The sequence below is a fragment of the Falco rusticolus genome, chromosome 9, assembly GCF_015220075.1.
Source record: "Falco rusticolus isolate bFalRus1 chromosome 9, bFalRus1.pri, whole genome shotgun sequence".
Taxonomy (NCBI): domain Eukaryota; kingdom Metazoa; phylum Chordata; class Aves; order Falconiformes; family Falconidae; genus Falco; species Falco rusticolus.
Window position 1 is genome coordinate 45,294,997 of NC_051195.1, and position 13,550 is coordinate 45,308,546.

The window sequence follows — 13,550 nt, forward strand, 5'->3', positions numbered from 1 at the left end:
TGTCCATGATTCTTTATTTAAATCTGCTTGGGTTTGAGGTGGTATATTTTGTTTCCTGCTGATCCTTCTAATCTTTCTTCCACCCTTTAAACTTCTGTGTGTAGTAGGTCTTAATTTTTTATCTTCTATTTCCAGCATGACTGCTTGCTGATCATGCTTTTATCTCCTTGACTTTGAGTTACTATTCTCAAAATCCCTCATCTTCTTTGAGGCTAAGGGACTTGGGACATATCTGGTGCCATCCCAGAAAAGTTACCTTTTGGCCCAAGAGGGACATGGGGTAAAGTTTATAGTGCAGTTTGTACTTCGTTATTCCTTGTATTAATAATAAGGTCAGAAGTAATGAAGAGGGTGAACGTGGGTACTAAGCCAACAGTGTGTTGAGAGCAGAGGAAGGGATTTTCCAAATAATACAGAGAAAACCAGACACTCCCTAGTTTCATTGTCCATTAAAGCTATGCCACTAGCTTTGTGCTTATTAAGAATCCCACAAAAACGAATTTGCACAGGAAGGAGAAATCTTGTGGCAAGGGCTTGATTTTGGTTTTAAAGCCAGATGCTGCTGCGCTGATGTGGGACTCGCCACGATGCGATTAAACTGTTACCCAGCTTGGCATCCTCCTGACATGTGTCCATCAGCTGCTGGGCATGGAGACAAACTGTACTGGCAGTGTCCCTGTAAACAGTGACTCAGTCCCTGTCCAGAGCAAAGTCACCTTTCAAAGGGTGACTTGGTGGTGGCAGCAGTGCTAGCTCCTAATAAGCCCCTGGAATGCTGGGTTGATTTGTGCTTTTGCAAAAGGTTCCTAAAAGACCACAAAACCTTTGTTGCTGTTGCTCAGTGTTGCAAAGCAGCTTTCCTTTTGCTGTGGGAGGTTTTTGGGAGCATCCCAAGGAGGGTTAAAAGCAGCCATGTGCCCACATGCTGCATCCTGTGCTGAAAGCAGTGCATGGTTTGGCAGTCTGCAGAAGGTGTGGCATCCAGTATGCCCACTGGCGTATTGCAGCTGTTTCCTAGCATCTTCTGTGCTTTGCTGCATGCCCCCAGCTTCTGCTGGAGAGCAGGACAGGCTCAAAACTTGGCTTCTGGCATAGTGATTGCACCAAGCTGCTCAGCCCTGGTAGGCATCTGGGTCCAGGATCTCCAGTGCAGTGGAGAAGCTCACACACTAATCTGTACTGATTGAAGTAGAGACTTCAGGCAAGAGACAGAAGCAGCACAAAATATATCTTTTGAGTTGTGAGCACTTACCACTGCTCTGGAGTAGCTCCCAGCTTCTAGGATACTTGGGTCACTGCCCAGGCACAGAGTTGGGCAGACACTTGTTTCAGTGTTTGCTTTCCACCCGTCAGCGTGGTTTTAAGGTGTCAAGTTTGTTCCCTGCAACTGCTCTCACGGGTTCTGCTGTGAAAGCCAAACTGTTATTTTTCTCAAAGGGAGCACTGAGGAGAGTGAGAAGCTCCTTCATGAGTGTGTTCAGGGATATCGCATTTGCTTTTTGGGTTGCAGCTTCTACAGTGTGCTGGGATTAGTCGGCAACTTATTCCCTCCTCCTGCTCCTCTGATTTATAACTTATGTAAATGGGAAGTGACATGAGAGAGCAGAGAGGGTGTGTTTGTGTGGTGTTAAACTGTTGGGCAGGTTTATCCCTCTCGTTGTGGGACTCCACAAGCCTTGGTAGGTGGCTGCCAATAGGGGGGAGCTTCATCCAAAACTTGCTGGGAGCACCCCAAGGGGTGTAGCAGCAAGCAGCCCCTTTGGGAAGGAGTGCCTGGACTGCCTGTCATGACTGGTGTGTCTCCCCAGGGTGGAGGACTTTTCCAGGACGCTGTCTTGGTGCCAAGAGATTAATTCCTTATAGTTTCTTCTTTGCTGCTCTTGTGCTTCCAGGTGACCCTCTTTGTCTACTCCGACCTGCTGCTCTTCACCAAGGAGGACGAGCCTGGGCGCTGCAACGTGCTGAGGAACCCTCTTTACCTGCAGAGTGTCAAGCTGCAGGAGGGTGAGTGTCTGCAGCAGCACCTGGAGACATTTGGGGCATTTTCTGGGCTGCTAGCTATAAAGATTTCTGGCCAGCAGCAGGATAGCACCCCACTATCCCCATTGCTTCCAATATGTGACAGTACCATCCAACTGGTGCTGCCAGATCATCCTTCCTTGGGCTGCAGGGCCAGCATCACCCTTCCCATCCCTGCATTAACCCAGTCCCTGGGAGCTCTCTCTCCTGGGACACCTCAGGGGCACTCAGGTAGACTTTCCAGGGCATTTTGGGTGCATCTCTTGGGTATTTTGGGCTGGCATTCCCCAGGGTCTTGCTGTCCTGTGCTGTTCCCCTTGCTGGTGTTACACTGCCTACAGCAGGGGCTTGCCGAGGCTGAGAAAGGGAAGTGAAGTCTTGAGGTTTCCCCCATGGTGCCTCAACAGAGTTCAGAGGTTGTCTCCAAGGGAGTATGGCTAAGCCCCACTGACCTTTACTTTGTGACTTCTCCTTTCAGCTGCCCACAGTTTTCCCCTGCATTACCATTCCTCCCCTGTGCATGCCCCACTGGTGAGGAAAGAGCAAATCCTGGCTTTGGTAGGAGGCTGTGGACCATGCCCGTATGCTCTTCACCTTGGCTGGGCTCTCACATCCAGCTGAGGGCTCAGAGAGGGCTTCTAGGGCAGGGGGGGACTTGAAATCAGTTATTTGAAGTTGAAATGCTGGGGCTGTACAAAAGATGGCCTTTAGCTACTCAGGGTCAAAAGAGGAACAAGCAAATTGCTCTACCACATCCTATTTGCTATGGTAGAGCCACTTCTTGGCCCTGGGCCCAGTCCCACCTTGTTTCTTCTTTGGTGCAGTCACTTTTATGGTCTTGTTTTGTGTACGGTTGTCCGACTGCATCAGCGTGGGGCTGGTCGCCTGGCTCCAACTCAAGCCCAGGCAGCAGGTGTCACCGGCCTGGGACCTGGTACGGGAAACTGTAATTACATATAAGGAAAAACTTTTCTAGGGTGAGGTTGGTCAAATATTAAGTTGCCCAGAGAGGCTGTGGGATCTCCATCCCTGGAGATGTTCAGACTCAACAGCCCTGAGCACCCTTTTGATCTGAGCGCTTTCAGCAGGGCCTTGGACTCCAGAGGCCATGAGAGCAGCCCCTTCCAACCCAAATTACTCTGTAACTATATGACTTGATGTCTTTATGCAGCCCCATGGCCCTGACTAAAAGGCATTAATCTAGATCTGGGCTGCATCTCCGAAGGGATGAGTTTCTAGATCAATTTTGTCACTTCCCATGACTTTCCCCAGCTGAGCTGTGAGCTCTGTGGATGACCTGTGTCTCTTCATGTGCCCCATGTTGTAGTGAGCTTCAGTGCTGGGGGTCTGCAATGCTGTACTAGACACCATAGGCTGCCTGTCAGTTGTTATTTCCCATTTGCAACCATGAGTCTGGTCCCAGATTAATTCACTGACCTATTTGGTGGGGGCAGAAACACAGTGAGGGACATGGGGCACCATGCCATGAGCCATTTAGAAAAGCCATTGAAGCTTCCCTGGGGTTTGTTGAGTTTGTTCTCAGCGCTGCTTATTTCTAAGAAACGGACAAAAGAAATTGTTCCTTGTTGAAGTGCTTGTTGGTCAGCGTCTGCTCCTGGAGTGCGCGCGCGTGCCACTCCTGGCTGCTCTCAGAGGCTGTCTAGTAACCCTGCTCATGTTCACCTCCTTGAAGAAAACAGCTTCCCCGGCGCTGGTCCTGGCTCTGAGCATGAAGGTCAATTTGCAGCTCGGCACAGGAATGCACCTTCTAACCTCGGGCACAGCAGTTGGATTTCGTGAGCAGTTTTCTACCACTTATTTCCTCGTTGCCACAATAACTTGGCTGGATCACATCTGGAAGAGCTTAACAAGCCTCTCCAAAGGGGATGTTTCTCCCTGCAGTGCTGAACCGCCCCCCAGGCGTGGGGAATCCAGCTCAGTCTGTTTTCAGGCAGCTCACCCTCCTGGTTTGGGCAGGGCTGCTTCAAAGGCGGGTGGAACAAGCAAAAAAGATGTCAGTCCCTTTTGGCAGGGATTTTCTGTTGGTCTCCTAAATAACTGAATGGCACATTAATAGGAACAGGCGTATTGCTGAGTATAACAATTGAGACATCTCCGGTACACTGAAGACCATTGTGATGTTTCCTGTTTCTGCTGCTTGCTGCACTGTGCGAAACCAAATCAGTATAATCTGCTTTACAATGCTTTGTCTTCCTGCTTTAGAAGCTGAGCATGGCTGATGAGCACCACACCAGCCAATGTTTCCAGTGCGACAGGACTGGCTTCCTCACTAGATACTGTGGGAATTTCCACACGAAGGTCACTGCCTCACTGGGATCCTGGACCCCCTGGGTGGGTGCACTCAGCGTTGGGACAAAGAAGAGCGCTCCTGTTTTGCAGCTGGAATGAGGACACCCAGGCTGTGAGCCCCATCCCCAGCTGGGATCCTGCCAACAAGGACTTTCCATGTGCTGCTTTGCTGTCCGTGACATCTCTACCCGCCATATCTTGGAGCAAACAGCTCTGAGATAGCCAGAGGCCAAGAGTGTGATTTATGGGCCTCCTGCCCTGCCACAGATGCTCCCTGCTGCTCCAAGAATGCTGTGAAGCACCAAGGGCTTGCACCCAGCCACACCTGCCTGGGGACATGCACCATGGGCTGACAGGCTTGTCCCCTCTCAGCAGCCAGGTTTGGATGTAAACAACAGCCTTCGTCTCTCCCCACGCCCCCAGGGGCCCACAGCACCCTGCCCTGCGAGCTCCTCTTTGGGTGCTGAACACAGTCCTGGCCCTGCTGAGCAGATGCGAGAGGCTGGGGAACAGGGTACCAGCCCCTGCTGTGGGCATTGCCATGGTCCCCTGGACCGTGCAAAGACGGCTGTGGAAAGGAGCACGACCAGCTTCCCTTTTTTCCCACCTTTTTGACCCAATGCCTGGCACACGCCGCCCAAATCCTGCAAGCAGTGGGTGTTTTCCTTGGGTTGCGCAGGGCAGTGGGCAGAGCCAGGGGGGCACTGAACGCTGCTGCTGTGCTGGGAGCTGTGTAAGAGCCTGCCCTGTGCATCAACATGGATGTGTGGGACGAGGCTTAGCTGGAGAGGGGGGCATGTCCCCACAAAACTCACACCCTCCTCTTGTCTGTGCTGTGCACACACAGCAGCCCAGCCCTGGGGCAGGGACAGTTCACAGCTCAAGTTACTGTGAAAGCCAAGCCAGTCCCCGTCACCACACATCAGGAAGAAACTAAAATATCTTCAAGCGAATTTTTTGTTCTCCTCCTTAGTTCCTTTTAGCATTTCACTGAATTTGGCTGAGAGTATGTGCCGTTCTGCTGTCCAAAAAGGTGCAAATGTAGCACCACATGGGGAACGGAGCTGCAGGTTAGCCCAGACAGCTGGCTGCTGCCTCCTCGGTGTGAGGTTGTGCTTCTCTCCTTGTCTCTTCATGGCCTCTGTGATCCACAGTGCAGGAGATGAACAGAGCACCTTGTGTGGCTTGTGGCTCCTGGGCACAGCAGCCTGCAGTGCTCCAGCCTGATCCTCTGGAGACTGGAAGAAGCCCCAGTGGAAGAAATCCTGGCAAACTTGGTTTGTGCTGAAATCTGCACTTGGGTCTGCTCGTCCTGGCTCTACCATCACTCTCCTGCCTCCCCTTGTGCCTCGCTGGAGATCGCCACTGGCTCAAGCCCAGCTGCTGGACTGGGCAGCCAGTCATCCGAGAGGTCGGCAGCAGTGCTCCTCGTGGTGCTGGGCTCCACAGCTGCTGTGGCATGGTGTTCTGGTGGCCCGGTAGTGATGTTCCAGCCCATATCTTGCGACGTGCATTAAAAGTGAAGCTGGCAGAGGAGGCAGCCCTGCAATCCCCCAAAGGGCAGCTGGAAGAGGCATCCAGGAAATGTCTCCAGGCCATTCACTTCTTCATGGGTTTCGCATAGCTCATGGAGTGACTCAAGAGGCGTCTGAGTCCCTTGGTGGGTCACAGCTCTTAGCTTGACATTTGAGCTGCTGCTTGCGGCAGAAGAATTGCTTTCCTCTGGGGAACAGGGTGTTTCCACCACCGTACGGTGTCTGTTCCCATCGTTAGCGCAGCTCAGGCTGTTGAAATGAAGCAGAGCTTGTGCTGACACTGCTTGAATAGGATCTGCGGCCGTGCCCGGACTATGGATCTGATCTCATGGCAGAGATAACATCATTAAAAGGGTTATGAAAGCTGCAACCCGGTGGTGCTGCATGCTACCACGGGCAAAGCTGGTGCAGGGCATGCTGGTGTGAAGGAGCGAGCTGGCTCCGGGAGGTGGGATGTCCTGCTTCAGGGTTGAGGTGGCCCTGCCCTGTGAGAGTTTCATGTCCTCCCGTGAGGCTGATGTATGCCAGGAGCTGGCTTCCCTTGGGGCTGCAGACACTCGTGTCTTACCAGCAGGGATCAAAGGCCAGGGCACATGTTCAGGAATGCCTTTTTGTTGGGTATGGGGAAGGCTAGGCCTACGGAAACCAGCCTGGTGGAGCTGCAGCAGGATAGCTGGCAGCAAGATGAGACTGCTCCATGGTTTAGCAAGATGGGGATTGCAACGTTGGTCATTGCATTGCCTCCAGCACCATCTCCTTTCTCAAAGCTGTGGAAGTCCCTTGGGCAGGTTTCCTGGGCAATGCCATGCTGGTGGGAGCTTGGGGAGTTTGCCCTCAGCCTGATGGAGCAGGATGAGCTCTTCCTCCTGCCTCGTGTTGAAGCATTGACCTGGGATTCGTCTCCAAATCCTTGGAGAGGCACTGACCTCAACCGCTGGCACTAATGGAGGCTGGGACAGACAGCGCTAGCCAGAGCTACCACCAGCCTTGCCAAAGGCTTGGGTCGAGAAGCTGGGAATGAGCAAGGCTGTAGGAACAGGAGCTGCTCTGGTTAGTCGCCCTGGGAGCAAAGTGTCCACAGAGGTGAGATGGGAGAGACCCAACCCCGGTGTCCAGGATGGCAGTGTGGGCACTGCGGGGCCTCTGCAGCCCCCAGGAAGGGTTTGGACTGCATGTGCCACAGCAGGTTGAGCAGAAGAGCTTGCATGTGGCCTTTGAATGAAACAAACCTTTTTCCGAAAGGGAAAACCCAAAGGAGAATCCATGATAATCTGGTGATTCCATGCAAGATACCATGCGATGCAGCCTGCCCAGCGCATGGCCCCTGCAGATGCAGCATACATCACTCCCAGATCACAGCCTGGTACTGTAGGATGAGAACAATAAATATTCATTAAACGCTGTCTCTTAGCCAATTCCTCTGCCAGTGGCTCTGCTTGCAGAAATGCAATTGTAGCTTAATTTTGATCCTGTTTTTTCTTCTTTGTAGGTTCAGAAGATCGGAAATTCTGCATCCTTTACCTTGCAGAGGTGAGTGGTGCTGTTTTCCAAATTAACTTTCTAGTGGGGGCTGAACACGTACTAACAGCTCTGATTCTTTCTGCTGGGGCAAGGAGCACTGAATGGGCTGTTTTTAACTTCCTTTTTAATTAATTTGCCAGAGCTCTGGAAAGGAAACATAACAGCCCTAGCTAGAATATATTAGTAAGAAGCTACTAAAAAGGATCTGTGAACAGGGAGGCTGGGCGACACTGAGACAGGTTTGCTTTTTCCCTTCCCCCTGTGTGCAGCAGGTGGATCTTCCTCAGGGCATTTCACTTGTGTTTTACCTTGGGACTCTTTTTGCCCTGGGGCAGGTTTCCTTGCCAACTGTTTTGTCTTTATTTTTTAGGCAACTTGCTTTTCTTGTCTTCAAGCACCCAGGTTTGAAGCCCTCAAATAAAAGAAGGAAGCTCAATCTAAAAAACACATAAGCATAGCTCTGAAAATGTGTGTGGCTGGTACAGAGCTAGATGTTCTAAACAGAGCATTTAAAATCTTTTGGAATTACTTGGAATCACTCAGATATTGGCACAATTACAGTTGTGTCGTGAAGCAGCCGAGGAGACTGCGAAATTGGTTCACGGTGACTGGACCTAACTAATCATTGAATGCTGCGGCTTTTTTTTCCTTTTCAAGTGACTTTACTGTGTTCCTGGTTTCAAGGCCTTGTATTTTCAGAGGTGGAAATCTGGATCTGGGAAAGATCCCCAGGGCGCAGAGGAGAAAGGCAAACATTGCTCAGCAGCACCATGAAATAATAAGCTATTGTGAAAGTTGGATGAAAATGTTCAGAAAGAAGGTTGTTCACCTTGAGTGGCTGGGATTTGGGCCAAAGCATGACTTGCTGCATAACCACAGGCTGACAAGTTCTCTCTCCCGTTTCCCTCTTGTTCCTTCCTTGTCTCCTCTATTTCTTCCTCAGGGGCTTGCTCAGTGCTTGTGCCCTACCCAGCTAATCCTGTGCCATGACTCAGAAAGGTTGCGATGGGTGTTCATCAGCGACATCCCAACAGCAGCGGGATGAGGCACTCTGGCGTTTTCTCAAGCATTTGGAAAAATGCATTCAGAGCCTGACATTTAATTTAGAAGCTTTGGGCCATAAGTAGAAGTGACTAGTAGAAGTGAGTGCTGGCTGTGTTTCAAGACATCTTGAGAGGTGAAGGCTTGTCTTTGTCAAGATGTAATGAAGTGCTTAGCTTTCTTCTGAGGGTCTTAAACGGCTCTAACAGCTGTGGTGATGGGGATCTGTGACATCCATTCTGGTTGGAGTGTAGGAGTTGAATAGAAAATGTGAAACAATTGCTTTCCTACATGCACGCTCCCCCACAGAGGACAGCAGGTCTGGCATGGCCAGGCTCATGGAATTCTGCAAACCTTGTCTTGTTCCTCCTGTTTCACTGGGGCATTTTGGAGCAGGTTACAAGGGGAGTGGGAGCTTCCCAACCATCGGTGACCGGCAGGACTGCCACATGCTTGTACCCCAGGAGTGGCTGCTTCACCCTGCACTGTGCCAGCCCACACTTTCAGGTGACGTGGGGGCAGCCCCTGACTCAAAGGCAGCACCCTGCCGGGCAGGGTGTCCCCAGTGCCACTTCTTCCCTCCCAGACCCCACGGGGTTGCTTTGAGGCTAGTGGTCTGTGCCGAGCCGGGGAGATCAGGCTGATGTGAGGTCTGCCTGTGAGGAGGCGATTCTCCAGCTGCCTGGTTTGGCTGGGCCTTTGTGTAAGGAAAGGGAGAAGGTGGCTTTTTGTGTGCGCTGTGAGTACATAGCACAGGTAGAAACAGATAGAAGCTGGCATCAAGGTTAAGGGGACCGTGCACTTCCAGCAGTAAATCTCATCAGACTCTCCAGCAATGGGCAGTTTTTGTGCAAAAGTGGAAGCTGAGGCACAGAGAGGGGGACGTGCCTGTGAGTCAGCAGTGAGCCAGGGCAGGATGGTGTCCTCCTGACTTCCCCACGGCTGCTCTTCTGGGAAACAGTGATCTGCAGTCCTGAGAGCCACATGGAGTGGGCGACCAGGCTCGTGGTTAAAGCATAAGAACAGCAGCCTCTCACTTCTGCAGTGCCAGGGGTTGTGTGGCTCAATGGACTGTCCTCAGTGGAGGTGGACCTTAGGTGGGTGGAGACTGGCTCTTCTTAAATGATGGGATGCCATTGTGGGAACCAGCCTGGGAGCATCTAAGCATCCTCTTCCTGCAGGGAAGCTAAGAAGAGTCACCTTCAGGTCATCTCTCTTTTCTTCTTTGCATTCACTTTTCAGGAGCAAAACTTTAGTTACAGGGTTGCTGGGGTGTCACCAGGAGGTTTTAAGCCTTGGCGGCCCTGGGTGCCACGCTCCCAGCTGTGTGACCTCCTTTTGCCCTAGTGCAAGGCTCAGCCTCCTTCCCAACTGTGGGAACAAGACGGTTTCCCTTTGCAAGGACAGCTTCCCACGAGGGGGTGGCCCTGCTTGGGGCTGCGCTCAGGCTGCCGGGAGTTGGGGCGATGCTCAGGAGGGTATCCCTGGCAGAGTGCTGGTGCTGGCACAGTGTGACACCCCCGGGGTCGCAGTGATGTGGTGCAGCAGTGCCTCGTGCAGGGTCCTGCTGGCAGATGTGTCTGTCCCACTGCCCACCCCTGTGACTTCTTGTGGCAGCTAGAAGGCTTTGTGTAAGTCTGCATAAGGGAAGGATGTTTGTGTGGACATGGCTTTTTTGTCTCAGTCACTCTGAGAGGTCTCTCCCCACCCTGACGTGCTCCTGTCCTGCTGTTTGCAGCCGGTGCTCCATCCCTGGGCTGGCCAGCAGCACTTTACCCTGCTGGGAGCCTTTTGCTGGCTCAGCTCTGCCGGCTGGTCCTCTCTGGGGTGCAGGTGATGGGTCTGGGGGGTCTGGTGGTCGTCATTATCGGAGCTCTTCTGTCACCGTGATATGGGCAGACACATCCCCGTTGTGCTGCCGTGACGAGGCCTGGGAGGCTGGTGGAAGCTCTCATACTGGTGTTTCTTACCCACAAATCATCTGCAATGAACAGTAATGCATTTACTGTTGCTGTGAGTTGAAAGGGAGCCCACGGGGCCAGACTGAGTTTGCGTTCACTGCAAGAAAAGCTCTTAACCAAGGCCTTGAGCTGCCATCTCCTGCTCCTTCTCATTAGAAGGTTTTGTGAGTAATGTTCTAACCCATAAGGTCACATTTTTGCATTTGCATCTGGCGTGATCCATAACACAAGTGTGCTTCGATGTCTGTGAGTTGCTTAATTTCTTTTAAACAAGACAGAAAATTCCAACCTTCAGGGAAACGGGAGTGCCATAAAAAAGCTACTGCTAGTCATCCTGTGTAATCACGTGTGAATAAATCACTCCACATGGTTTAAGTCCTGTGCATTCTGGTTATTTACAGTCAGATAGCAAACAGTAATCTTTATAGCCCGGTGTAGGTTACAGCAGAAGAGTGTTTATTTTACAGGCTCTTTGGCATGTGGATTGCAGTACTTGGAGGTCCTGAGTGCAGGTGGCCCCAGTCCTGGGGGGGCATGTGGCCTCCTGGAAGGGCAGGGCTGAGTAGAGGTTGGTGTTGGAAAGAGTGCAGAAACAGAGGAAGGTTATTCACTCATCTGTCCATTCTTGGTGGTTTCGCTCTTGTGGTGGCCGTGGGGTACCTGTGATAGTCCCAACTCATAAGCAAGCCAAGATTTTGGAAGTGAAGGTGGTACCTTTGCACCTGAGGAGTACTATGTGTATCTGGAAGCTTGTCTAATTTTTCTGTTTGCCAGCTGGTATGTGAAAAAGTACTACCAATGCATGCAAACCCCGTCTAGTATATGTTTCATTTCAGTGTTTTAGATCCAAATGAAACAATTTAAAGTCAGTTGAACAGACCCTGCCTGTGAAAGCTTTGGGCTGATTCAGTGTGGGCTCACATTTCTGCACCCTAGAGAATTTGGAGTGTGGGTGTTTGGCCCTGTTTCTCCCCTGCTCACATGCCATTCCCTGCAGCGTCATACAACTCCTGTGATGACATGTGTAAAACCTGTCAGAAGAAAACAATTGCTGCGTGGCGGGAATCGATGGCCTCGCAGGGAGCCAGTCCAGAGATGTGATTGTGGTCCAGGGCTGTATTCACACCCTTCCCTGCTCCGGAAATATCCTACTGATAGGAAACTGCAGACCAGTGTTTTATTGCATTGTTAGAAGGTTTTGATTCCAACCCAACATATTCAGACCAAATTGACTTTAGATCAAATAGCTCGGTAAGTTTTTAATTTGAAAAGCACTGCAAAATTGATCTGTTTCGCTAGAAGTTTTCATCTGCAGGCACCGGAGTTTTTCTTGGGAAACTGCTTCAACAGAAAATCTTTCCAGTAGCAAATTCCTGGCCTGCTGTGATGGGCACACTTAACTACCCAAGCAAATTAATGCTGCAAATCTATGCTTGATCTTGATTTGCTTTGGAGATGAGCATCCTAACTCTTCGTGGGAGATCCTTTGGCCAAGTGTCAGAGAAATTACACTGTCCTCCCCTTGCCCCACCATCACCCTGTACCCTGGCCCTATGTGGACATGTCCCTGCACCCATAGGGTCCCACATGGGCACTGCTCCTATTTGCATCCTCAAGCTGTGTCCTGGCTGCTGGCAAGAGTATGCTTTGGAGGAATGTTCTTTAAACTGGACCACAGGCAATACTGTAGCTTGTGTAAATGTGCTTAACTCCAGGTTTCACTGGGGATGTTGTGGCTTGCTCCTTAGGAGAGTTAATTTCCCAGTGTTCTGTGTCCCTGCCAGGAGTGAGCCTTGCTAATTTAATGCCCTTAGGGATGTGTCATTGTGTGTTTCTTTTCCCAGAGGGAAAGAGCAGGGAGAACCGAGGTTCCTGCCTCCACGCAGCAAATCTGAGTGCTGGAAAAGCAATTTACTGATGGTATGGGGGACTGTAAGGCTCAGGGACATGCTGTGACATGGCAGATATTGTACACCTGGGTAATTCTGAAGTCAGCTGTTCTGAACATGTCATCAGAAGAGTTCGAAAGGAGCTTTTTTTGTCCTGCCAAATCTAGAGGGCACTTAGGCAGATAGCTTGGTGATGGGGAAAAGGGCAAAAGGGTTGGCCAGGGGGTGACATCAAACCTACGCAACCGAGTGAGCAGCTACCACAAATTTGTTTAGTAAAGTACTTAAAAAGTAATTATTAATGAAGGAGAGATAAAGAGTACAGATGGAGCACAACCAGAGCAGACATCCTCACAGGCACTTAGCTTGATGTGACACAACACTTGGCCTGAAAACCTTGAGAGAGAGGAAGTTGCTGTGGTGCTTAAAAAATAGTTAAAAAGTCTTGTCTGAAACCTCAACATCGTGTTCTGTGAGTATTGCTCTGCCAGGGAGGACTTGGGAAGCCAGGCTCTTGCTTAATTGCAGTCAGTCATCATTGACAGGGTTGAAAACAACAAATCATGCCTGATAAAGCTTGCATATGACTTGAAATTTGGGGAAGTAGGAGATGATAAGTGGATAGTTCAGTGATAAAGCAGGGGGGGTTAGTTGTTAAGGTGGGTGAAAGCTGATGAATGTGCTTTTATGTGATCGTGGGGAAAAGAGGACTGTACACACAGATTTGTGAGGGTCAGAAGTGACTGAGAAAGGCTTGTTGGAGGAGGGATAATCTGCAGCTGTGAGCTCCTGTGGCAGAAAAACAGCATCAGTAATGATAAAAGTTTGGGATTCAGTCAACTTTCTGTTCCTCTGTTCTCTGACCCCAAAGTGATAGCCAGAAGACTTGCATTTCGAATTGGTTTCCAACCAAAATGGGATGGTTTTGGCAGGGGGCTAAAGCGAAGGAAGTTGTTCCCCTTTTCCTTTTTCCCAGTATTAAGGAGGATCTGGTGCCCCGGGTTGGGCTCTGCTGTTGTGGTGTACCCCCCCATCCCAGTTACTCTGCTCCTTGGCGGGGCTTCAGCAGCCTGCAAGATGTCTTGATCCTTCCTTTTCAAATGCTCCATCTATACTTTTGGTGCTTAAATATGAGAAAATACCCACCAAATGCAATGACCAAAAAAGGCCGGTTTAGAGACACAAGCTCAGAAAACCTCAAAACTGTGACGAGACCTGGAGCCGAGAGCTGTGCCCAGCTCTGACCCCCAGGTAGTGCTGGCCTAAAGCCATGG

At 50.7% G+C, this 13,550-nt stretch overlaps 1 protein-coding gene across 4 annotated transcripts in view; it reads left to right on the forward strand.

The window, feature by feature from the left end:
- RGS3 (regulator of G protein signaling 3) overlaps window positions 1-13,550 on the forward strand; it is an 85,225-nt gene that overhangs the window by 38,937 nt on the left and 32,738 nt on the right. For all 4 annotated transcript variants that reach the window (XM_037400564.1, XM_037400563.1, XM_037400565.1 and 1 more), the window contains 2 exons: window positions 1,893-2,004; window positions 7,354-7,394. In XM_037400564.1, coding sequence (XP_037256461.1) covers window positions 1,893-2,004; window positions 7,354-7,394 — 153 coding nt within the window. The remainder of the gene's footprint in view (window positions 1-1,892; window positions 2,005-7,353; window positions 7,395-13,550) is intronic.